The sequence below is a fragment of the Pseudorasbora parva genome, chromosome 7 (assembly GCF_024679245.1).
Source record: "Pseudorasbora parva isolate DD20220531a chromosome 7, ASM2467924v1, whole genome shotgun sequence".
NCBI lineage: Eukaryota > Metazoa > Chordata > Actinopteri > Cypriniformes > Gobionidae > Pseudorasbora > Pseudorasbora parva.
In genome coordinates, this window is record NC_090178.1 from 45,627,097 (window position 1) to 45,653,204 (window position 26,108).

At 40.4% G+C, this 26,108-nt stretch overlaps 1 protein-coding gene across 2 annotated transcripts in view; it reads left to right on the forward strand.

Moving 5' to 3' along the window:
• Positions 1–26,095, forward strand: part of adcy3a (adenylate cyclase 3a) — a 60,661-nt gene extending 34,566 nt beyond the window's left edge. For both annotated transcript variants that reach the window (XM_067449341.1, XM_067449342.1), the window contains exons 9-20: positions 2,891–3,033; positions 4,691–4,852; positions 6,481–6,568; positions 10,831–10,947; positions 12,302–12,570; positions 15,918–15,999; positions 16,550–16,708; positions 18,629–18,775; positions 18,869–18,985; positions 19,079–19,205; positions 21,177–21,301; positions 23,145–26,095. In XM_067449341.1, coding sequence (XP_067305442.1) covers positions 2,891–3,033; positions 4,691–4,852; positions 6,481–6,568; positions 10,831–10,947; positions 12,302–12,570; positions 15,918–15,999; positions 16,550–16,708; positions 18,629–18,775; positions 18,869–18,985; positions 19,079–19,205; positions 21,177–21,301; positions 23,145–23,327 — 1,719 coding nt within the window. In that variant the 3' untranslated portion in view covers positions 23,328–26,095. The remainder of the gene's footprint in view (positions 1–2,890; positions 3,034–4,690; positions 4,853–6,480; positions 6,569–10,830; positions 10,948–12,301; positions 12,571–15,917; positions 16,000–16,549; positions 16,709–18,628; positions 18,776–18,868; positions 18,986–19,078; positions 19,206–21,176; positions 21,302–23,144) is intronic.
• The last annotated feature ends 13 nt before the right edge of the window (positions 26,096–26,108 follow it).

Below are 26,108 nucleotides of genomic sequence, written 5' to 3' on the forward strand. Positions count from 1 at the left end.
AACAAACATTTTAAATTAGAACTTACAATAGACAAAAACAGCCAACTCGTTTTTTCTTTCATTTTTTAAAATCTTTTTAAAAGAAATCCTGCAGGTCATAAATAACTATTTTTTTCACCTCCAGAAAAGAGTGCTCTCCATTATTTCACTTGTTTACCTAAAGCTAAAAGCCATTTTCTTGCTTTACCCAAGGCAAAAAAAGAGTACACTTACATTAGGCTATATGCATATTTGGGGAAATTACTAGATTTTCGCATCAATACATGTTTGTTTTAATGCAGACAGCGCGCTGTCCCTTTAATTCAGCGCGTTCAGCACAGCAAATCAGACTCGGTGCAGAAACGATCGCCGCACTTCGCACTGACGGACCGAAACTGCGTGCAGTGTGAAAACTGTAATCTGTTAACATGGTACGGAAAAAAACACGCACTGCAAACAGACTACGCTGTGTGTGAAACGGGCATCAGCAGGTCGCTTCAGATAGCCATGCTCGATGTAATGCCACTTACATACGGCTCTCTCATGCTGCCACAGTAACGTTACCTACTGTTACAGTTTTGTCCACCGCCCTCCTTCCGTCATTATTATATTTCACGGGGAAGCAAAATGCTCTCATACATGCGATGTGAATGATGCGGGAGGCTTTTCAAGTTCTTCTGCGCCTCCTCCATTGTTGACTGATTATGCCTTCACGTGAACGACTGCTGTGTGTAGTTTCACTGAAACTCAGCGAGTTTAAAGGAACAAAATTACTTCAAAAGCAATATCGGCAAATGAAACGGTCTTTTACTCTGCGATCGCTAAACAATTAAGATGAATCCGCAAAAAAAAAAACGCATTAAATCCGCGGGTCACGTGCGTTCCGAACCGTGGATCGTAATCCGTTCGGATCACGGATCAACTGCGATCCGTTGCACCCCTAACTTTAGTATGGGGAACACATATTCACTATTAACTGCAATTTTTACCTCAATAAACTCCTAATTTACTGCTTATTAATAGTTAGTACAGTAGTTTTTGTAGCATTTAAGTTTAGGTATTGGGTCGGATTAAGGGATGTAGAATAAGGTCATGCAGAATAAGGCATTAATATGTGCTTTATAAGTGCTAATAAACAGCCAATATCCTAGTAATATACCAACATGTCCTCCAACCGATACGCCTATATAGGTCGTTTGCCACTTCCTTGAAATACAACCCATAGGAGTGTTTACTAAAGTTGCGCCCCTATCAACAATATTTTTAAAGGGGTGGTTTAGTGTTTTTTTTCTAGGCTTGGTTGTGTTTATGGGGCGCAGTATAACATGTCTTAACACTTCTTTTTTTTAAACGCCGTATTTTTCTTATATTTGACCTTTATTCGACACCGCTGTCTCCTTACCATTGACGGCAGAAATCACCTCTGGGGCAGTGTTTGTTTATGTTAATAGCAAGGGTTTATAATGTCACCAACCTGGGAAGAAGCTCATTGTAGTCCAAACCGGCCATTTTTGTAGGCAACAAACTGCCATATCTCCGTTTGCATTGACCTTTCAGCGCTGTAACTTTGCAGATACTGTTTATGCTCAAGCAGCGACATTACACACTAACTAAAGATAAAAAAGTGAAGTCATGAAATACGACGCATAGAAGCGTTTTCTAAAGTTGCGCTCCTATACGTCAGATGTAACGCGACACTGTCATTATTTTTACGGCAGCTAGAGGGCGCATGACTTTAAAACATAAATATAGGTCGAAATAAGGTGTTAGAAAAACAACCTATAGAGTCGTATTATTTTGTAATATGCATGCTAATAAGCAACTAGTTAATAGGTAATAACTGAACCTTAAAACAAAGTGTTACCAAAAAACATACAAGGTCAATTTTGAGCGTGGCATCGTTGTTGGTGCCAGACGGGCCGGTCTGAGTATTTCACAGTCTGCTCAGTTACTGGGATTTTCAAGCAAAACCATTTCTAGGGTTTACAAAGAATGGAGTGAAAAGGGAAAAACATCCAGTATGCAGCAGTCCTGTGGGCGAAAATGCCTTGCTGATGCTAGAGGTCAGAGGAGAATGGGCCGACTGATTCAAGCTAATAGAAGAGCAACTTTGACTGAAATAACCACTCGTTACAACGTATACAGCAAAGCATTTGTGAAGCCACAAACTTGAGGCAGATGGGCTACAACAGCAGAAGACCCCACCGGGTACCACTCATCTCCACTACAAATAGGAAAAAGAGGCTACAATTTGCACAGGCACATCAAAATTGGACAGTTACCAATTGGGTTACAATACTTGTTACCACTGTGCAGGCTGGTGGTGGTGGTGTAATGGTGTGGGGGATGTTTTCTTGGCACACTTTAGGCCCCTTAGTGCCAATTGGGCATCGTTTAAATGCCACGGCCTACCTGAGCATTGTTTCTGACCATGTCCATCTCTTTATGACCACCATGTACCCATCCTCTGATGGCTACTTCCAGCAGGATAATGCACCATGTCACAAAGCTCGAATCATTTCAAATTGGTTTCTTAAACATGACAATGAGTTTACTGCACTAAAAGGGCCCCACAGTCACCAGATCTCAACCCAATAGAGCATCTTTGGGATGTGGTGGAACGGGAGCTTCGTGCCCTGGATGTGCATCCCACAAATCTCCATCAACTGCAAGATGCTATCCTATCAATATGGGCCAACATTTCTAAAGAATGCTTTCAGCACCTTGTTGAATCAATGCCACGTAGAATTAAGGCAGTTCTGAAGGAGAAAGGGGGTCAAACAGTATTAGTATGGTGTTCCTAATAATCCTTTAGGTGAATGTATAAGTAATGCATGCAGATCACAGATTATAGTTGTGTTCTCATGAGCAGACAGCATGTGAGCGTGTGTGTGTTTGTGTTTGGTCGCAGGTGGTGAACCCCTCATTTCCAAACCCGCGGCGTCGATTACGTCTGCGCGATCTGGCCGAGAGAGTGATCGACGCTCAGGAGAATGAACAGGAGCTCAATAAACTCCTCAATGAAGCTCTGCTGGAGAGAGAGACCGTACAGGCGTACGTATTGTGTGTGTGTGTGTGTGTATACCTTGTTTGGCTATACTTGTGAGGGCACAATTGTCCTTATATGTTACTTAAAAATATTATGACAACTGACTAGTAAGGATATTTGACTAGTCATCACTAGTTAAAAAGGCTTATAAATCGGCCAAAATATCATTAACCTTATATAAAAATCAGTGGAAGTCTATGCAATGTCCTCACTAATACAGTGAAACAAACGTGTGTGTGTGCGTATGTGTGTGTGCATGTGAGAGTGTGCGTGTGTGTGTGTGTGTTCATGTTTTTCTATCCCGGTGCGGTCTTCAACTTGAATACACACTGACTCATGGGGACTAAATTGAGGTCCCCTTGAGGAAACGGAATAATTTTTTTAATTTGTTTTGTGTGATGATTAGGTTTAGGGTTAGTGTAAGAGGAGAGATTACTTTTTTTAACAGTATAAAAACCATTACGTCTATGAAGACGTCTTTTCACCAAACGCTTACACAGATACACACTGGAGCGTTTGAAAGCAGGCCTCTGTCAGCAGATACGCATTGATCATTGTAGCCTATCACAAACATTTACGTTGAGCATGTGAACACAATGGCCAATCAGAGGTGCTTAAAGGTGCACTATGCAACTTTCCGTCCACTGGAGGGCGCCTATTCAAAACAAAGGCGTAGTTTGATGACGCCAAGTGTGAGCGCAGTATCTTGGGACATGTGGTCTTCACCTCACAGCCGGTGGATAATAGGACTCGGGCAGAAATCATGTTCATGGATGCGGTTATTAACGTTACTGTAGTGTAAAGCAGAGCAGGACCGAGTGTTGTGGAGCTGAGCACGGCCGCTGGAGCGATTGTTACACAAACACACGGCCGTGAGTACCGGGACTTTTATTATGACGGGACGGGACACAGTCGTCGGGGGGCGCACACTTCCGCTGTCCCGGTCATGATTATAAGGTAAAGCAGCTCTGTTTATCATATCAGATACATTTGAGTGTGTTTAAAATTATGTTATGACTTTACTCGGTGCGTTCACTCGACGCTGCTGTGACATGTTCACACTGCTAAGAGTAAAGCGCTTCTGCAGAATAAAACCGAGGGAAACGCAGACATGACGCGATTGACAGGCGACTCCCTCAGACGCTATGCTGACATGTCCCGGTCCTTAGTTAAAATAGCAATTTTCTCACAATTTACAAATAGTGAAACATTTGGGATATTGTAAGTACTCAACTGAACAAAATATATAACACTGGCCTAGTGGTTTTTGGATATTTTACTGCAAAAATACTACATAGTGCACCTTTAAGAAACTGTTCAACAGCTCTCAAAATGCTAGAGGGAAATGTTAGTATAGTCACATTTTTTAATTTCAGTACTTTTGACAACCCTAATGGACAGTCCCCACAAAGGTGTGTGTGTGTTTGTGCTTGAGAATGTGTGCAAATGTCTGTGTGTCTTTGACGTTCTTAAAAGTGTATTGGCCTCATATTTCATCCCATTATCTGCAATTACTATGTTTTGAAAATATACTTTTAAGATCTGAAGTACACTACATAAAATTGTTCTACATAACTACACTGCATTATATTACACACTCCTATATTATTCGCAGTGGTAGTGTTGAACTCCTGTATGTGTGTGCTTCCTTGTGTACTTCAGGCTGAAAGGGAAGTACACTAACCGTCTGTCTCTGCGCTTCACTGATCCGGAGCTGGAAACGCGTTTCTCGGTGGAGAAGGAGAAGCAGAGCGGAGCCGCTTTCAGCTGCTCATGTGTGGTGCTGCTCTTCACCGCCGTCATGGAGGCCCTCATTGACCCCTGGTCAGTTAACTATTACAACAAATCACCACACAAACACACTCGGCTTCATCCGAGCCTGCTGTTTTACCAGCCAAAGGTCAGCGAAGGCCAGTCATAATCTATTTACAGTTATTGTAGCATCTGTTTATTGGTCTAAAAATAAGGCCCTGTTGCTATTTAGCGTTTCCCTTTGTCTCTGGCTTTGAAATATCCACCTTCATTTAAGGCTGGGAATCATATGGATTTCCTGATTCAATTAGATTCGGATTTTGATTTGATTCCAATTCATCCGTGCTGACCCAAAGTGCACTTTGGCATAGCTTTTTATTCATACTGTTGTCTAAGGTGAACTTATGATGTGCGCGTGGTTTTTACATTCAAAAATTTCCACTTTTATTCTGTAGAAGCCTTTTGCTCGCAAGTTTCACAGCAGCCGCTGAGTGAACGCACAGAGTAACGTCATAACATCATTCTCAACACACTCAGATGTGTCTAATATAATAAACAGAGCTGCGTTACCTCACACTCATGACTGGAAAAGAGGAAATGGCGCCGGCGACTGTAGCATAATAAAAGTCCCGCTGCTCGCGAGGCGTGTGTTTGCGTAACGATCGCTCTGGTGGCCTTGCTCAGCACTCGGCCCTGCTCTGCTTCAAACTGCTGTAACGGTTATAATCACATCCATCAACATGATTTCTGCCCGAGTACTATCGCGATTCTTTCCCACCGGCTGTGAGGGGAAGACCACATGTCCCAAGAATTTGCACTCAAACTTAGCGTCATCAAACTTCACCTTTGTTTTGAATTGGCGACCTCTAGTGGACGGAAAAGTTACATAGTGCTGTACTGCACAGATTCAATATACTGATACTATTACACATGCGTTTTCTTTCTCGGCTGTTTACATTCACTAAACAAATAACCCACTATGTTTACTAGGATACTCACCAAGACAGATATTTTTATATCATTTTGTGTGAAATGCTAGAAGACGTGAAAGAAAGCTCAATTCAGTATGCTTTGGATGTACAGTTTGCACACACAAAACTTCTCACATAGCGCACGCAAGTTATTTTCTTGGTCCGACGGTCAATGAACCCTGCATGTGCTCTCTCTCTCTCTCTCTCTCTCTCTCTCTCTCTCTCTCTCTCTCTCTCTCTCTCTCTCTCTCTCTCTCTCTCTCTCTCTCTCTCTCTCTCTCTCTGTGAGTGCCACAGCCATAGTCCTTAAAGCTCAGCATGCAATGCCATTATATCTGCACTAAACTTATTTTTTGCTTCTAACTCAATTGCCTGCAATCATACAATGGCTGATTAAAGACATTTTTAGTCACCTCTCCTGAAATTTGATCACATATGCTAGTGATTTACTCACATTGTAGAGAGTTATCACAAGAACTGAGGGCTTAAAAACACAGAGAGAAGATCAGGGAATCAGAAAACAGGTATAGAAAACATGACAGCTAATGAATGACTAGGGCTGTGTCCGAAATCGCCCCTATACCATTAAATAGGGCACTGTTTGAGGGGACAACCATTTGTAGTGGTGTCCAAAAGCAGTGTGATGTGATTGTGTTTTTTATTGCTGTATCACTGTGGCCGCATGTCATTCTTTGATTTTTCCCATTTATCTATTTTTCCGCTGCACAGGTTGGTCGCAAACTATGTGACTCTGGCCGTTGGAGAAGTCTTGCTGCTTATTCTTACTATCTGTTCGCTGGCAGCCATTTTCCCACGGGTGAGTTACTATCCATCCATGTGTCTCACACACACAACATGTCTTGTTCGACAGCCTTCACTCAAACATATGCCATGACTATTTAAGTTATTTGCAACAGTTTCAAGTGCATCTCATTACTAACATTTTGGACCTGATTTACTACTGTAATGTCCACTGTCCTCGGCCACCCCGTTGCGCAAGCATTTTGACCTCATTAACAGCTGACTTTTCTATGTTCAAAGAACTATGGCACTGGCACAAAGGCCATGTTCACACTGAACTAAGTTGTCACATTTCCTCTTATTATAGAAAAATAACAAGCTCAAAGATGACTATAATAAGTGGACATGGCAACACTGTAAGAGCGTAAACAATCCTCAGAGTGAGACACAAGCTCAATGCTCAAACATCCATCAAGTGCAGGTTGATATAGAAAAACAATGGAAAAGTGGCGCAGTGGAAAGGAAAAAAACAGCCATTTGCATTTGTACACTGCAACGGAAATATAAATGAGCACGCTGATGCATTTTTAATAACTTTTAGTACTTATTTTGCACTAACTTGTTGAGTTAACTCAAATATCCAAGTTGTCACTTAATTCACATTTTAAGTTGACTAAACATGGCAGCATGTACACTTTGGGCCCTATTTTGCCGATCTGAGCGCATGGTCTGAAGCGCAGGTGCACTTAGGGCGTCCGAATTCACTTTTGCTAGTTTAATAACGGGGAAAAACAGTCGGCTTACCAGGTACATGGTCCAAATGTCATGTTACAACTAAAGAAAACTGAGGTGAAGACTCGTGTGCAAGGAATGTGATTTATTATGACAAAAAATAAAACATAAACAAAACCAAACCCACGAGGGGGAAAAACATAAACTAGAAATGCATAAACTGAAAACATACCAAACACAGGAAACCGGGAGACGTAAGCCACGTTTCCACCACAGGAACTTTACCCAGGAACCAGGAACTTTGGGTGGTACTCGGTGTGTTTAGACCGCAGGAACCAGGAACTTTGGGTGGTACTCGGTGTGTTTAGACCGCAGGAACCAGGAACTTTGGGTGGTACTCGGTGTGTTTAGACCGCAGGAACCAGGAACTTTGGGTGGTACTCGGTGTGTTTAGACCGCAGGAACCAGGGTCTAAATGAAGTTCCGGGTAAATATTTCCCCCTCCAAACGGCCCTGCTCGTGAGGTAGTACTTTTTCAAAGTTCAGGAACTTTCGAGGGCGGGACTTGGGCGCTGAACATGCTGATTGGCTGAGCTCACGCAGTATTTTATTTCAACCGGCATTTTTAAAAGTCTTTTGCGAGGTTCGTTCTGCGTTCAGTAAATATCAGTCTTGCTCTCTGTCTGATGGCGTGCGTTCGTCTCAGCCATCTCACGTGCAATGTCCGTAATAGCTGATAATAATATACATTGTCATTTTAAATCTAGCTTTACAAGCTTTCTGAATATGCTGCATGCTGCTGAATCTGCATATTAGTGCTCTTTTCTGTCGTTGTTAATTTCCTCTTTAGTAAACCTATACATAACCAGCAAAAGCAGCACAGCTTGAATCTCTTCCATACGCGTTATTAATTTTTTTTCACCATGTAAACGACCTGACCGATTACTATAAGTGTGCGTCCTTACATGACGTGACGGCGCGCGCCGCGCTCATGTTGACAAGAGTGGAAAGCTAATTTTTCTGAGGGGTAAACTTTTTATTTCGTAAGTTATGAAGATAATGTTGGAATAATGACACAGCGTATATTGCCCCAGGCAGTTTTTACTTTAACTGTGCCTGACAGAAGAATTTTTTTTTTTCTGAGATGATTATTACACTTTACAACAAATAAATAGCTTATTATATAATACTGTATTAGTCCTGGTGGCCGTTAAGAGTTGCTATGGCTACAGTAAACACATTCCAGTTGCTGGAGAAAACAGCGTTGACATTTTTGATGCAGCAGACAAAATGATTGCGATTGAAAGTCATCACATGTAAACACCAGATCGGTTTCGATAACGTCTCATGTAAACAGTCCACTAAATCTTTCAATCGGTACGCAAAAATGATTACTGTCCGTCACTGACTTGGAGGAGCAGTCGCGCGCAGTCACCGGACTAATCTGCCTAATCTTCTCTGAACTTTATTTAGCGGTGTAAACGCAGACAGTTGCAGGTCTGGGGGGAGAAAAGTTCCTGTAAAAAAGTTCCTGGTACAAATTGTTCCGGGTAATTTTGGTGGAAACGGGGCTGTAGACTGTAAAACGATCCGGCAAAGACTGACAGACACAAGGAGCCTATAAAGGGAAGTAATGACAACATGACAAAAGGTGTGTTCGACATCGGCTGCGGCTGGATGCATCCGATCGGCGAGAGTAGCCGCGTGCAGGCGGGGAGGAGCTGCAAACGGAGACGTGAAGTCGGACACTTTCTGCTTCCCGTGGTGACGCTTGAGCTGTGTTTGCAAACTTTAACACAGCTGAAGTTAAATAAATGCAGTATTTCTCAAATACACAGATGTTTCAAATGATATTTTCATCCAATACTTTATATACTGCTTAATAAAGCGTCTATTTGGACAAGAATAAAGTTCAACATATAAACCTACACTATCAATGAGGTGTTGTCAACGGTTTTTATCAGTTTTCTGATAAACATGACATAACATCGCGACTATATGAAAATACGTTTTACTGTTATAAATAAATGATTTGAGAGCATTAGCGTAACATAAGGTTTTAGAATATCGTGGTGAATCTGGCCAATCGTGGATCAGCTGTGTCGTCATCAGAGCTTGTGCATCCTCCTGCAGTCCCCCTTGAGAATCTGCACCGGCTGCATCAAGCCAGCTGCTCTCGAATCGCTCTCGCGGTACTTTGTTGACATACGTCACAGTCACGTGCCGTCGGACAATATTCCTAACTGGCATGCACTGCTTCAAGTCTGCCGCCGATCGGTCTGCACATCGCTGGGTGAAGTCGAACAACCCTAAAACCCACATGTGCACACAAGACAGGACAGGCATCTGACACCAAAATGATTGAGGGAAAAGTCACTCTGTAAAAAAATATTGTTGGTTTCACCAAAAAAAGTAAGTAACCTGGTTGCCTTTAAAAAATTGTTTATTGAAAAAAAAAAAGAGTTGATACAATGAAGGAAATTGGTTTAATATAGAAACTCAAAATATTATTGTATCTGAACCACATAAAAAATTGATAAATCATGAAAATAGCACAATTTGGCATTGGCAATCTATCTATCTGGGTCTTCACACATAAAACACACACAATTACCCAATATGCTTACAAAATCTTTAAATAATATTTTAATTAAGGTTGTTGATTCTTAAAAATGTTCATTATATTAACTCAAATCTTTTAATTTCAATGAACTAAAAATTTGAAGGCAACTTTCAAACTTATTTTTTAAATATTTGTTTACTGTGTAGTGAGAATTGGACCCTAGTCTAAAGTGTGACCTTACTTTTCACTATGAAATCTCTTAAATGCGTGTTCCAGTCCAAGGTATTCTGTGATTTTCTCTAGATTTGAAGCAGAATGTATTTATTCAGTTATAAATGTTTGTCTCTGGGTCTTACCTGGCCACTCCTGAAAAAGTGTTGGGGGTCCTTCTTTGCAGTGTTTCCTGAACAGTGATTATGATGATTATGCTTTCCTTGAAGAACATTCTGCTGAACGAGGTTTCCATATCTAATGCATTTTGTCGACTCTTATGTAATATTAATGTGAGGAGTTACATGAGTGAAATTGTTCCTGAGGCTCATCCTCTTCCAGCATGCACCAGTATATTTGATTCATCCTCATTAGCTAGGTCAACATAAACTTACCAGTATTGATTCCCTCCGGCCACACACACACACACACACACACACACACACACACACACACACACACACACACACACACACACACACACACACACACACACAGATTCAGCGTGCACAGAGATAATGTGATTTTGAAAGGAGAGACGGTCACACACTCTTCCACTAGGCAACAGACGAAGGACATATACATGTATTGATTTTAAAAGCCATGTTGTTGTGGATTAAATCAATTGTTTCCACCAGCACTGTACACGCAGCCGCCCCCGGGCTGAAGTAAACGCATGCACACTGTGATTAGATCACAGGCCCTTCAATTGACTTTACTGCTCACTGACTGTGATAACAGGTCATGTGCGTACAAGGTTAAAACCTCTTGCTTTGACTGGATGTTAGCGTGTGGATCTTTCAGTTTACAGAGCTTTTTCTTCTTGCTTTCAGGTTTTTCCAAAGAGATTGGTGTCGTTCTCCACATGGATTGATCACACCCGCTGGGCTCGCAACACTTGGGCCATGGCAGCCATTTTCATAGTTACAATGGCCGACATAGTGGATATGGTAAGATGAATTAAATCTATCTATCTATCTATCTATCTATCTATCTATCTATCTATCTATCTATCTATCTATCTATCTATCTATCTATCTGTCTGTCTGTCTGTCTGTCTGTCTGTCTGTCTGTCTGTCTGTCTGTCTGTCTGTCTGTCTGTCTGTCTGTCTGTCCGTCCGTCCGTCCGTCCGTCCGTCCGTCCGTCCGTCCGTCCGTCCGTCCGTCCGTCCGTCCGTCCCTCCCTCCCTCCCTCCCTCCCTCCCTCCCTCCCTCCATCCACCATCCATCCATCCATCCATCGATCGATCGATCGATCGATCTATCTATCTATCTATCTATCTATCTATCTATCTATCTATCTATCTATCTATCTATCTATCTATCTATCTATCTATCTATCTATCTATCTATCTATCTATCTATCCACCATCCGTCTATCTTTTTATCTATCTATCTATCTATCTATCTATCTATCTATCTATCTATCTATCTATCTATCTATCTATCTATCTATCTATCCATCCATCCATCCATCCATCCATCCATCCATCCATCCATCCATCCATCCATCCATCCATCCATCTATCTATCTATCTATCTATCTATCTATCTATCTATCTATCTATCTATCTATCTATCTATCTATCTATCCATCCATCCATCCATCCATCCATCCATCCATCCCTCCCTCCATCCAATTTCAAATGAAAGGCATATTCATTTTCATTTTGATGGAAAAATCATGTGAATATTTGAACAGCCTCTTTTGTTTTTTTGTACTTTCAAAATACTAGGACATCATATAAAGTACCTCTCTGAAGTGTGGGATCAGTAAGAAATTAACCATTTCATTTGTCAAGGATGCATTAAATTGATCAAAAGTGACAGTAAAGACATTAATGTTACAGAAGATTTCTGTTTCAATGTTCTGTTCATCAAAGAATCCTGAAGTCCAGTCTCACAGTTTCCACAAAAATATGAAGCAAAACAAACTGTTTTCAACATTGAAAATAATAAAAAATATTTTTTTGGAAATTCAGCTTTGCCGTTATGGAAACAAAATACATTTTAAAGTAATCAAATAGAAAACAGTTATTTTAAACTTTAATAATATTGACAATATTACTTTTGACTGCATTTTGGATCAAATAAATACAGCCTTAGTGAGTAGATGAGACTTCTACAAACACAAATCCTACAGACTCTGAACTTTTGAACATTTTATAATGACAATGAGTTGAAATAAAAAGACAAACATAATTTTTAACATCCAAAAGACCCCAAAACCCCCACACATGAGCTTTCAAATGATGTTTTTTAACACATTATGCTTCAGTTCTTGCCTCTTTCTGTCTTCTGTAGTTAAGCTGCCGGCCTCCTCAGCCCTCCACAAATGAGGCGACTGCGGTCCCTCCGGTCACAGCGGCCGCCAGGGACTGTTCGGAGAATCCCAAATACTACAGCTACGTCGCAGTGCTGGCTCTCATTGCCACCACCATGCTGGTGCAGGTCAGCCACATGGTCAAACTCACGCTCATGCTGCTGATCACTGTAGCCACAGGTGTAGTCAACATCTACAGCTGGAGGGACATCTTTGACCAGTACGATCTGGCTCGCTTTAAGGAATACAGGTGGGTCGAAGGCTAATCACACTCAAATTACAGTATAAGTTGCGTTTATTCAAGGCGAGCATTACTATTACTTTGCATTAGGGACTTCTTCAAAATAAAATCCACCCAGCGGATTATAAAATTAACAGACATCTTGGTTACATATGTAAATTACATACCCCTGAAGGAGGGAACGGAGACATCGCATCAGGGTATGAAAGGGAACATAGATTGATTGAAAGAAGGTTTATTCTCTGCCATATATAGTCGGCCAGCCATCCCAGAATATCAGAGAGAAATCGGGTGTTACTTTAAAGGGTCATGAAACCCCCTATTTCAGCTCAAATCCACCTCGTAATCTTTTTGAAAAATGCTACTTAAATGGGTGTGGATGCCGGTGAGAAGAGGGGAGGGGGTTGGTGTGGCAGAGCGAGGCAGGGGGAGAAAGAGGGGGTGAGCAACTGTCATCTGTCAGTGCAGCGCAGTGCCCCATGCCCAATCTCAACAAAAATATGGGGTTAAACGTAACGAAATACAGGATTTTTAAAGCTGGCAAAATTATGTTTGTATACACAGTATAAATGCATATTTTAAAAAAACAACCGTTCCGTAGCCTACATATAGCCGAGATCTAACTCACGCGCGTCCCAGATTGAACACCCATAATAAAGATGGACAGCGAAGTCTACAGTGATAGCAGTACAGAGGGCTCTGCTGAGGTGGAGGACTTTTCTCCTCGTGAAACCCCAGGGGAAGAGACTTCAGATAGCGGTGCAGGTCCTCAGCCCTATCAATTCGAACCATTAGCTCATGCCGTGATTGTGGAGGAAATGCTTGTTACACACAAACACAGCTCTGAGGTAGGCTATTGCTAGTTGATGGCCAACCAACCGCCCGCACCACCCTGGAGGGCCAATGCGGTTCAGAGTTTAGCTCCAACCCTGATCAAACACACCTGAAGATGCTAATCAATGTCTTTAGGATCATTAGAAAATCACAGGTGGGTGTGTTTGATCAGGGTTGGAGCTAAAGTCTGCAGTACATTGGCCCTCCAGGGTAAGATTTGAATAGCCCTGCTCTAAAAGTATATTTGGCCCCGGACCAAAAAAAAAAGTGCCATTAGATGGCGGGGCCAGAATATAATCAAAAATTATAGTCGATAATATAAGAAATAAATGGATGAAAAATACAACTATAATTGCCTGGCATACTGTTACAGTGTCTTTTGTAACTAGAGCTGTTACTCTGTTAAAAATTGGATACATGAATAAAGCAGTAGTGACACGTAATCTTGCAAATCTTCATTCTAGAGGTCTTCACGGGTCCAAAAATTCGCACCCGAACCCGAAGAGACCCGCAATGTTCAACACAGATCCGACCCGGACCCGTCTATTATTTCAAAAACTGGACCCGGACCCGTGCAGATCCGAAAAATGCCAAAAATATATTACCCGGAACCGACATGGACCCGTCTATTATTTGATAGCTGGAACCGAACCCGCCGGGAAGACACAGACGCGACTGGACTCGATTGTCTCATATTACACAATATAACGTTACTGCTGTTAACAAGTTAATGAACAAGCTGCGAAAAATAACTTTGTCTCAGTCAGCCTACCTAACGATATATAGCCGTTGTCTCCCTTCCTTGTACCTTGATTGTGATGTATTACAATATTCCTCATTAATTGTTCCAAGCATGCTTAATTCACTCATTTCAGCTGTAAAAGTCAATTTTATTTCACAGTGACGGATTTATGAGTTAATTCGCATAATAAATTTGACTGTTTGCCCTTTTGAACTAATAACTATTGCTCGTTTAGTGCCATGGCCGCTTGCGTTACCATTATTTATTTGCCATAATCTCTCTGAGCCAAGTCTGACTAGCAGAACTTTAAGATTAAACAAGACGGTTCATTCATATTATTTTTAAAGTCATTACAGTCACTGCGGAAGCTCGGGTTGCCATAGAAACATGACACGCGCTTGAGACTGCACTCGCGCGTCAGCTGGAGCACCTGAAATATGAGCCTTTTTTTACGCAATTTGAGCATCACAGAAAACATTTATGTGACAGTTCACCTGAGGTCTTGTTGTGGATTTGAAATCTATTCTTGAGTACACTATTACCGCGCGCATGCATTAAATCTGCCCGCTTTCTAAACGATTGAGAGAGCGCGCGCGCGAGAGAGAGCGCTTGTGTTTTTGTTGTTGTTGTGTATTTCTAAACCTCATTTCCCGGCTCACACTTTTCTTATCCTAATTTAGCAATTTGTAAGTTACACAAAACACACAAGCCGCGCTGACTCTCACGGCCAGGTGTTCTCCGAGTCCGATTGACGTATTACATAGGCTACAACATTAACAGACCCGGGAACCGAAGTAATAGATTAGGACCCGACCCGGACCCGGCTGACCATTTAAAAAATAGACCCGAACCCGTACAGGTCCCGGGTCGGATCCCGGGTCCACGGGTCTCGGGTACCCCGTGAAGACCTCTACTTCATTCACCAACTTGCAACACAGACCTCCGTGCTAAAACACACATGCGGTAGACGCGGAATGGATAAAAATAACTAAAAAAAATAAAAGAGGACTTGAATAAGCCAATTAATGGCATGATTGAGTCATACTCTTAACAAATTGTGTTTTATTTCCTTTTTCCATATTGTGAATAATAAATGTGTATTTTAATTTTATTATAACTTGGAATAATTATTTGATGTAGCCTACTGTTACACTGAGAATTATTCCTTGGCATCATTACGGCATTGTTCAATTGTTTGCATGCTGGAGGTACACTTACGTTGCGTGCAGACTCAGAGTGATGTTGACTTTTAAGCGAGCACTATCAAAGACTTTGATTGCAAAATTATAATTTCCGCTCGAAGCGGTGCTTGAACTCGGGTCTCTCCGCATGGGCGTCTGATGCTCTAGCAATGAGGCCGAACGCTTTTGATAAGGCACTATTAGATGGTCTCTTGATATGAGGAGCGTTTACCTGCTCACATGTTCACCTCCGTTACACTATCGACAGATATATTTCAGAACCAGCCGCTATCAAAACAATCTGGCTGCGGGCGCAGGCCAAATATTATCGCTGGCGGGCCAGTTGGCGACCACTGCTCTAAAGCCGACTTGATCATATTTGATAGCTTCTGAAAGAATAAATGAAGGTTTATTTGTTCATCTCTCAGTCATCATTGTATTGCATTGATTTATGTTTTAAAACTACAGAGCTTTGACCGTAAAACAAAGCAAATAAATATCATCTTACTAAGAAATATTATTCCATTTAAAACAGATTTTTTCTGGCTGTTGTTTCATAATGTCAGGCTTTACAGGGTTGAGTTCTGTCTTTGTTACAGAGCTTATCTTGTGCCCTCCAAATACACCATGAGTGTGATGATCTTCATCATGATGGTCAGCTTCTACTACTTCTCCAGACATGTAAGATTGAACTTTCTCTCTCTTTCGGAACGATAAAGGCACATTTCACTTCACTTGAAATCTGCAAAATGAAATAAAAATAGCATTACTCCCCGTATGACTCTAACATGACTCCTTATATTCCAAGTTTTCTGAAAATGTACGATCATTTGGTTTGAGAAACAGACCAAACTTTTAGTTGTTATGGACTAAAAATCATGAATAATAAAACTTTCGAATCAAATATGGCACATTAGATGCCTTTAAAGCCATATGATAGCTTTGAAAGTGGAACAGGCTCAAAATTAAAGGGATAGTTCACCCAAAATGTTTAATTCTGTCATCATTTACTCACTCCGTTGTTCTAAACATGTATGAATTCTGCTGATTACAAAAGAAGATATTTTGAAGGGCAACCAAACAGTTGATGGGCCCCTTTGACTTTGCCCCTTTACAAAAGAAATCTTTGTAACAATCGAAATGTCTTTACTGTCACTTCCTGGCATTTATACGGTAGTGTATGTTTATGTGTAGTGTATGAACGGTAGTGTATGTTCTCGCTGTCGCTCAGGTGGAGAAGCTCGCACGCACACTGTTCCTGTGGAAGATTGAAGTGCATGAGCAGAAGGAGAAGGTGTATGAGATGAGGCGCTGGAACGAGGCTCTGGTCACTAACATGCTTCCGGAGCATGTGGCCCGACATTTCCTGGGCTCCAAGAAGAGGGATGAGGTGAGAAAATCCTGCCGCTCAGTCTCACAGCCTGTTTACATCTGGTCACTTCATGTGATTTTACTAGGGGTGTAGCGGTACACAGAACTCACGGTTCGTTATGCACCTTGATTTTGGTGTTCCATACTAGTTTGGTACATTAACATGTCTACCCCCCCAGATTCCTGATTGCTTAAAATAAAAAATGAAGGAATTGTTGATTTGTTACTCTAATAGATAAATTGACCAATGCTGTGCGGTTTTCAAACGTATTGGTTTAATTAACGTGTTGAGCGTGAGAGTTCATTAACGTGGTGACGTGGATGTTTAATATTACGCTTTTTCAAGAAATCACGGAAAATGAGCGAGAAGGAGAAAAAAGAGCCTACTTCACTTTTCCATGAGAAGATGGCGAGTGAAGCGGCACCTGAGGCTTCCCATTTCCAGGACACGCATATTTCATCACTGAACTTCAAATCGGCGCAATGCCAGATGATTTTGTCTCATTATATCAACGGAAACAACTTAAAATATTCCATTATTTGTGATCATACAAATAAAAGTAAGACATCATTCGAAACTTTCTACACTCAAAAAAAACAAATCATTGTTCTTTTGTAATATAAAGAAAACACACAGAATGCTGCTTTTCCGGCATCCCGGTTTCCGTTCTGTAAAGTTTGTGGAGTGTGTCATAAAAATCAACCGAAACTCAGCGTATAGGCGACTAGCAAGCTCTTGTAAGCCATCTTTGCCACATGAATGTGTCTCCACAATTTGAAAATAAATATTCAATTCCTGCGCAATATATGTAAATTCAACAGCGTTAACGTCTCCAAAAGCAACAGATATGCAATGGATTTTATTTATCATCAGCTAATTTCAAGATCAAAGACAGCAATAGGATAGAAAGCACATCAACACTTGTAAGATCATCGAGTCTCACTCCTTTAATGAATATGATTGTGTGTTAAGCTTCAGGATGCGATGCCAAACTTTTCATTCCATTTGCACGTCAGTTTGCAAATCGGCTTGCCAAAGAGATGCTTGGCTACTCATCCGGTCTTATCTGTGGCTTCCTGGAGCCAGTACAACATGATCTCACACCATTCGTTTTTTAACATTTTGGGATGAGTAAAATGTACATTTGTTGCCCTGTTTACACCTGGTGTTAAGATGTGTTTTGGTCAATCGGATCACAAAGGGACAAGGGAGACACAATCCTTTTTTCATCTGGTGTTTTAATCTGTCTCTTTTGTCCACTTTTAATCACTTCTCTCCTGATTTTTTCGAGGGAAGTGTCTATGGGTGGGTAAATGTATGGGTTTTTTTTAGATCTTTCGATCTAATGGACAAAATAATCTTGTGCCGTTTAAATATGATCATGCCCAGAGATGACGAAAAACACACGGAGAGCATCAGCTTTCGTTTCTGCTCTGACAGACACAAGCCCAGCTGAACGCTATGAGTGTGTGTTAGGAATGGGGAGAGAACATTGTGCTTGGTACATTTTTTTTCTTTAAACCAAACTAGAGTCTTCAGCCGACAAAGTTCAAGTCCTGTGAGGCTAGAGAGCTTCTCATAATGTTTATGCGTTAGGTCAGTATCCGATGAGTAAATGGTCTTTTGTGGCTGTTTGAACACATTCGACCACATGAGTTCTGGAAGTGGTTGAAAGGGGACAAGCTCAAAACAATTTAGACCCCGTTTACACCTGTATTTTTAGCGTCGTCCACTTGTGATAAGATCGACAGGGCCTGTTTACTTTTCTCAAACCACCTCTTGAAGTGATCGGATTTAAATCCCAAAAGCGTTTTAGAGGTCATTTACACCTGATCTTAAACGCATGAAGTGACCAGGTCTAAACAGGCCCTCAGTTTCCATGTTTTACGTGCACAAATGCAGCCTAACTCAAGTAACTTCTCTGGGTTGGTTTCCCAGGAGCTCTACAGCCAATCCTATGATGAGATTGGAGTCATGTTCGCCTCCATCCCAAATTTCTCTGATTTCTATACGGAGGAAAGCATCAACAACGGCGGAATTGAGTGTCTGAGGTTCCTCAATGAAATCATTTCTGATTTTGATAGCGTAAGAAGTGTTTTTTACTGCTTGAATTTCATCCAATGTTGCCAATTCAAATTAGATTTTATACCATTACTTGTTGGCTTTTGTGCTTTTTAGCTTTTAGATGAGCCACAGTTTCGCTGTATAACCAAGATCAAGACTATTGGCAGCACCTACATGGCAGCATCTGGAGTCACTTCAGACAATAACGCTAACGGTTATGCTTGCATTAAGGTAAAGGAGGTGCAGATGGGATTTCTAGAAGCAATATATCATTCTAGTGCTGATGACAATGATAAAGAGATGTTTTTATGTCTTTCACAACAGAAAGAAGAAGTTTCAGACAGGGAACGGTGGCAGCACTTGGCAGATCTTGCTGATTTTGCTCTGGCCATGAAAGTCACATTGATGAACATCAACTACCAGTCCTTCAATAACTTCATGCTCCGCATCGGTTAGTGGGCTGACATCCATCTACAGTAGTGGCTAAAGTGGCCTAGGAAAATTGACATCACCCTTTATACTAATATAAAAAATGATTTTTTTAAAGATTTTTTTTAAAGCATATTGCGTAGTTTCTGCTTGATTTACAGTGGGGCAAAAAAGTATTTAGTCAGCCACTAGTTGTGCAAGTTCTCCCACTTAAAAAGATGAGAGAGGCCTGTTATTTTCATCATAGGTACACTTCAACTATGAGAGACAGAATGAGAAAAAATCCTGAAAATCATATTGTCTGATTTTTAAAGAATTTATTTGCAAATTATGGTGTAAAATAAATATTTGGTCAATAACAAAAGTTAATCTCAATACTTTGTTATATACCCTTTGTTGTCAATGACAGAGGTCAAACAATTTCTGTAATTCTCCACAAGGTTTTTACACACTGTTGCTGGTAGTTTGGCTCATTCCTCCATGCAGATCTCCTCTAGAGCAGTGATGTTTTGGGTCGCTGGGCAATACAGATTTTCAACTCCCTCCAAAGATTTTCTATTGGGTTAAGATCTGGAGACTGGCTTGGCCACTCAAGGACCTTGAAATGCTTCTTATGAAGCAACTCCTTCGTTGCTCGGGCAACATGTGTGTGTGGGATCATTGTCATGCTGAAAGACCCTGCCACTTTTCATCTTCAGTGCCCTTGCTGATGGAAGGGAGGTTTTTACTCAAAATCTCACGATACATGGCCCCATTCATTCTTTCCTTTACACGGATCATTCGTCCTGGTCCCTTTGCAGAAAAACAGCTCCAAAGCATGACGTTTCCACCCCCTTGCTTCACAGTAGGTATGGTGCAAATCAGCATTCTTTCTCCTCCAAACAGGACAAGTTGAGTTTTTACCAAAAAGTTCTATTTTGGTTTCATCTAACCATATGGCATTCTCCCAATCCTCTTCTGGATCATCCAAATGCTCTCTAGCAAACTTCAGACGGGCCCGGACATGTACTGGCTTAAGCAGGGGGACACGTCTGGCACTGCAGGATTTGAGTCCCTGGCGGTATAGTGTGTTACTGATGGTAGCCTTCTTTACTTTGGTCCCAGCTCGCTGCAGGTTATTTACTAGGTTCCCCGTGTGGTTCTGGGATTTTTGCTCATCATTCTTGGGATCATTTTGTCGGGGTGAGATCTTGTGTGGAGCCCTAGATTGAGGGAGATGATCAGTGGTCTTGTATGTCTTCCATTTTCTAATAATTGCTCCCTCAGTTTATTTCTTCACACCAGGCTGCTTACCTATTGCAGATTCCTTCTACCCAGCCTGGTGCAGGTCTACAATTTTGTTTCTGCTGTCCTTTGACAGCTCTTTAGTCTTGGCCATAGTGGAGTTTGGAGTCTGACTGTTTGAGCTTGTGGACATTAATACAGGTAACGTGTGGAGGACAGAGGAGCATCTTAAAGAAGTTGTTATAGGTCTGTGAGAGCCAAAAATCTTGCTTTTTAATAAACCATAATTTGCAAATAAAATCATCAAATGTGATTTTCATGGGTTTTTTCTCATTCTGTCTCTCATAGTGTACCTATAATGAAAATTACAGGCCTCTCTCATCTTTAAGTGGGAGAACTTGCACAATTGGACTAAATACTTTTTTGCCCCACTGTATTTGTGATAATAACGCAATGAAGCATGCCAAATTATGTGGACATCATTTTTGGCCAGGCTGTCATACAACAAAATTAGGAACACGTGCAAAAATAAGAGAAAACCAATGAAATATTAATAACTGATTATGTTGTAGTCAATGCATGCTTTTCCCTGTGAGGTTTTTGTATTCCATTGCATTGCTTGCTTAGTTAAATAGTAACTGTAGCTATAGTTTGCCTTTTTTTTGCCAAACATCTCCTCTGGACCTCACTTTTGGCCAGTACTGTATGTGCAAATGGCACAACGATTATGCTGAATGTTTTGCTGTAAGCTGAAATCTTTTCTCCACAGGGTTGAATAAAGGAGGCGTTTTAGCTGGTGTTATTGGTGCCCGTAAACCTCATTTTGACATCTGGGGAAACACTGTGAATGTCGCCAGTCGCATGGAGTCCACAGGGGTGATGGGAAACATCCAGGTGATGGGTTTCACATTGTATTAATGATCTGGACAAGCACTTTCCAAATTTAGTTATATAGTAAATATTCTGCATCAGGGACTCAGTAATTAAAAGTAGCAATGTGACAGACTGCCATTTGTCTTATGTAATCTGGGCCCGTATTTATCAAGCTTCTCAAAGTGCTATTTTAGTCTTAAGTGCTGAAAATTCATGAAATTTACTCCTATTTTTAAACTTAAGTATAAAAGCAAGTTATCAAATTTCTTAAAGCTAAGAATCACTCTTACTCTCCCAGTTTTTTAAGACGGCTCGAGAGGTCTCTCAGGTGGTCAAGAGTGTCCAGTAGGGGCTTGTGATGGCGCTGAGGAGACAGAGACGTGCGCAAATCTTTCAAGAGAGGGAGAATGTGTTCGAAATGTTTGACGACAAGTTAATCAAACGGTATCATTTGGACAGAGCAGATATCATCTTTGTCAGCGCTGGTTAATGTTGGGTTTTATTTAAAAAAAACAAAAACAAACACTGTTCGAGTAATTCAGCAGGTAGTAGTGATCGCTTCTTCCTCCTGCCATGTCGGTTTTCTTTTGGAATCCATGGTGGCTGATTATATATTTAAAAAAATCTAGGCTATATAGGCGGATCATTTAACAGCACACCAGTTTAAAAAATGTAATTAAATGGATGAAAACATGTTTATCTTTCATTTAAAATGTGTATATTATAATGTATTCTCTTGAAAACTCTTTATTGTCAAAAGTGTGTTGGATGTAAACTCCTCTTAGGAATTTCACCATTCAATGTGAATTTATCTGAGGATATTCTTAAATAAGGACATCTATTCAGTGATTGGTTCATGCCTATGACATCATCCAAAATCCCATTTGTGGCACAGCAAAGTGTCGTGAATCCACTCTAAGACTAGCACTTCAGATTTAGTCCTACACTTTACTTAAAGTATGATTGGGATGCTTGATAACTAACTTTTAAGCGCAGCTTTGAGCCAAGAATTTTTTTACTCTTAAGTCAATTCTTAGAAGTGTTCTTGTGAGTAATTCTAAGATGTTTGATAAATACGGGCCCTGATCATTAAAAAAGGCTGTTTAAAGTGTTAGCTCACCCCAAAATTAATCATTTAATCATCATCGTGTTGTTCTATACCCATAAGACTACCGTTCATCTTTAGGACACAAATAAATATATTTGTAATGAAATTTGAGATATTTCTGTCCCTCCATTGACAGTCTACGCAACTACCACTTTGACGCTTCAAAAAGTTCATAAAGAGATCATAAAACCATATTATAAAATCCATATTAATTGAGTAGTTTAGTCCAAATATTTTGAGGAGACAATGCCGGTTTATATGAATAAACCAAGCAAGTACGGTTGAGCTTTATGTTTCGCTGATCAGTGTTTATATGGGAATTAAAGCATAAATGAAATCTCTTTATGAACTTTTTGAAGCATCAGTTGCATAGCTGTAAATTGAGGGACAGAAATCTCTCGGATTTCATTCAAAATGTTTTTTGTTTTGTTTTCCGAAATGAACGAAAGGGTGAGTAAATGATGACAGACCTTTTAAATGAACGGAAATGTAGTAAGTGTTGCTAACTACTTGTACTCAGTCTTGCTGTCGATTTGTTAGAAATGGCCCTTGTTCAAGATATGTAAAGCTTAAAAAATCTTATACTGTATTTCAGTATAAATCTTTAAAAAATATCTATCAAAAACCTTGAAGTCGGGAGGATAGAGCCGAAGTTTGGAATGAAAATGCGAACTCGTTTCAGGGTTTTAAGACTCATTACTGTAGTGTAATTGTCACACTGCTGTATTCCAGCTAAACAAACTCTGCTTCCCCCAGGTGGTGGAGGACTGCTACTGCATCCTGAAGGACTATGGCTTCCGCTTTGTGAGGAGAGGACCAATATTTGTCAAGGGGAAAGGAGAGCTGCTCACCTACTTCTTAAAGGGACGTGAAAAACAAGGCTCCTTCATTAATGGCTCTTTTGTCACCCTGCCGCACCAAGTGGTGGACAGCTCTTGACCAACACGCACACACATACACACACACACACTGTCGTACTCTTCAAAATTGCTCGCGCACACCTCACGTCATACCTCTTCTGCCGAGTACATGTGCTCCAGTAATTAGTACTTTCAAATGTGTTTTCTCTATTTATTAGCCTGAGGAAAGAAATTTTGGAGGGAAACAAACGAGACAGACTTTCGGTTTACATAAGAGAAGTACTACTAATATAACGTTTGAAAGTGTGCACGGCCATGAATGAATGAAACAAAAGTTGAATGATTTTAATAGGCTGCTGAAGTGATAAACAGTTTGAGAGGAGGTTGTTTTTAAACTCATACCGCAAAGAATACAATGAACTCTACTGTATATTACACACTGCGCTGCTCAAAGAAACCTATTTTTGTTCCTCTTTTATTTGAAATCCTTTTATTATTTAATCCTTTATTATTTAATAATTACCCTGAATGTCCAGATATATCTGAATGTTTTTTGCCATTGAAAAGCCACTCTGAATGCCTGCGTAGGAAAGCATACTGACTGCCTTTGCGTCTAATGGAAGTGTGTGTGTGTGCGTGCGTCTGTGTTTGTGTGTGTGTGTTTGTCGACATGCGTTTAGTCTATAGTCACCTTTTCTTTGTTCACTTTTTAGCCATTTATAATGGATATACACAGGGTTCTAAAGTCTGAGACCACATCAAATCATGAGTTTTATTCAGTTTAAGCCTGGAAATACCCATACGGTTCTAGGACTTTAAATATTATTTAAATAATTATATAATACATAGCCTGTTAGCAGTCACTGTCTTAGTAGCAGGATGATTTGTGTTTTAATTTGGCCTTGTCTCCAATCAGATATTTTAGCAGTCTAAATTTAAAAATCCAAATGTGTATAATTTTTTTTACAAAAACAAAAGTCTCACCATTAAAAGCCATGTCCCAAACACATAATTATAATGTTATCATTTTAATTTTATGTAGCCGATATGTTGCACTGAACTGTATTTTTCTATTTTGAAGTGATTTCAATCATATTTCAAGCAATTTAAAACCATCATGGCATCAGCTGAAGGAAATAATCCATTATTTATCAGCTTTAATATATCGGCCAACATTTCTTATTGGGCCGATTCATCGTGCATCCCTAATTTTTATTTTTTATAGAATGTTGCAGTGCTTATTATAATGGATTTATCTGTGCACATCATTATTTTTAATTCATGTGGCCGTGCAATCTTTAACCAAAAACGTTAGTTGGCAACACCAAACTTTGACGAACCAATCAAGGATGAAATCGAGCAACTCCCATTAGTGATGACTTAAAAACATCTACAATTTTGTGTGCTCAACGTAAAATTTGGAACACAACTTGCTTAGACATGGCTTTGATTTTTGCAGCAATTTTAAATTTCAAATTGTTTAGTAAAATATATATTTTGTTTGTCTGGCTATCACCAGACCAAACTCAATTTAAGATTGAACATTGGTCTGGGGAGTCTGCTCTGTATTTTCTACTGCACAAGAGGCGTGATCAACGGGCATTATTTGAATGACTCTGTACACAATTGGATAGTTCCTCAACCAATCAGACCACAAGAGGCGTGATGAACGGGCAACGACCCACCGCTTCTCAATCTGTCATCGTGTTAAACCCGCCAATAGCGTGCCAGGTGGATAAACCAGTCTGATTGGTTCCTGCAAAAGTGTGACAAAAGCAGTAGAAATGAATGTACAGGTTTCCTGACTGAGCTGCAGGACGACATCAAATCACCGGCTGGGTTTACCCAGTCTAAATTTTTTTATACATCTTAAAAAAAATTGTTCAGTAAATTTTCTTTACAGCTAATGTAAACTTTTTTTTTAATAATCTGCTGAGTATGTCTTTAAAAATGACCAATCTTTGGTCTGTATTGCAAAGCTTTCATGAATTACAACTAAGGCCCAGTGTCCCATTTGTCATTTTATGTTTCATCAAGAGTGCTTGTGAGCAGCCCCTTTGCAGTCAATATGTGCCCTCGAAGCGCTTTTATGCCAGACTTCTACCCAAATTACCTCAGGAAAGTGTGGACTTGCAGGAAGACCTATAATATCCTCAAGGTGGTGACAGTTAACACAACACTAGCTACAAGTATATATTTAATGTAAGAATAAAAACAGAAGCACTTTTACTGCTGGTCTCAGACTTTTGGACCCACCTTTGTGTCGTTCTAGTAAAGTGTTCCTCATGTGCCAAATACAAGCCACTATGTGCGTCAGTTCGTGGTACTCAGAGGACGCAGGGGTGCAGGAGTATCACTGTGAACGGGTTCGGTGTGTGTGTGTGCACTACACTCATGGCAGTATTGCAGGGATGAATGTTTCTTAATTCAGAATATATTCCCCACGGTGTCTTTCCTCAAAGATTAGATGAATGTGCAATAGTTTATTCTTTTACGCCATTATGCTCTCCAGTACAGTTTTAAAAAGAGCCCTCCTCTCCCAGCAAGTCATATTTTTATATTACGATGTAAAAGTTGTAGTTATTAAGAGTATTGTACAAAGAGAACGAACGTTAGGCTGGAATGGTGTGTCTTAAAAACTGGCCAAACAGTTCATTTATTACCAGTGTCAGGGACGTGCTGTGTCGGCAAGCAGAAATCTGTTTTCGACTTTCGTATGTTAAAATGGTTTATGAAGGCATGACATTGTGGCCGATCTCTGTGGTTTGATACCAGACTAAAATTTGATATTTTTGAATTATCCTTAGATATGGAATAAAATGGCACTTTGAATGATCTGTTACCTGATGCTGTGTGAGAT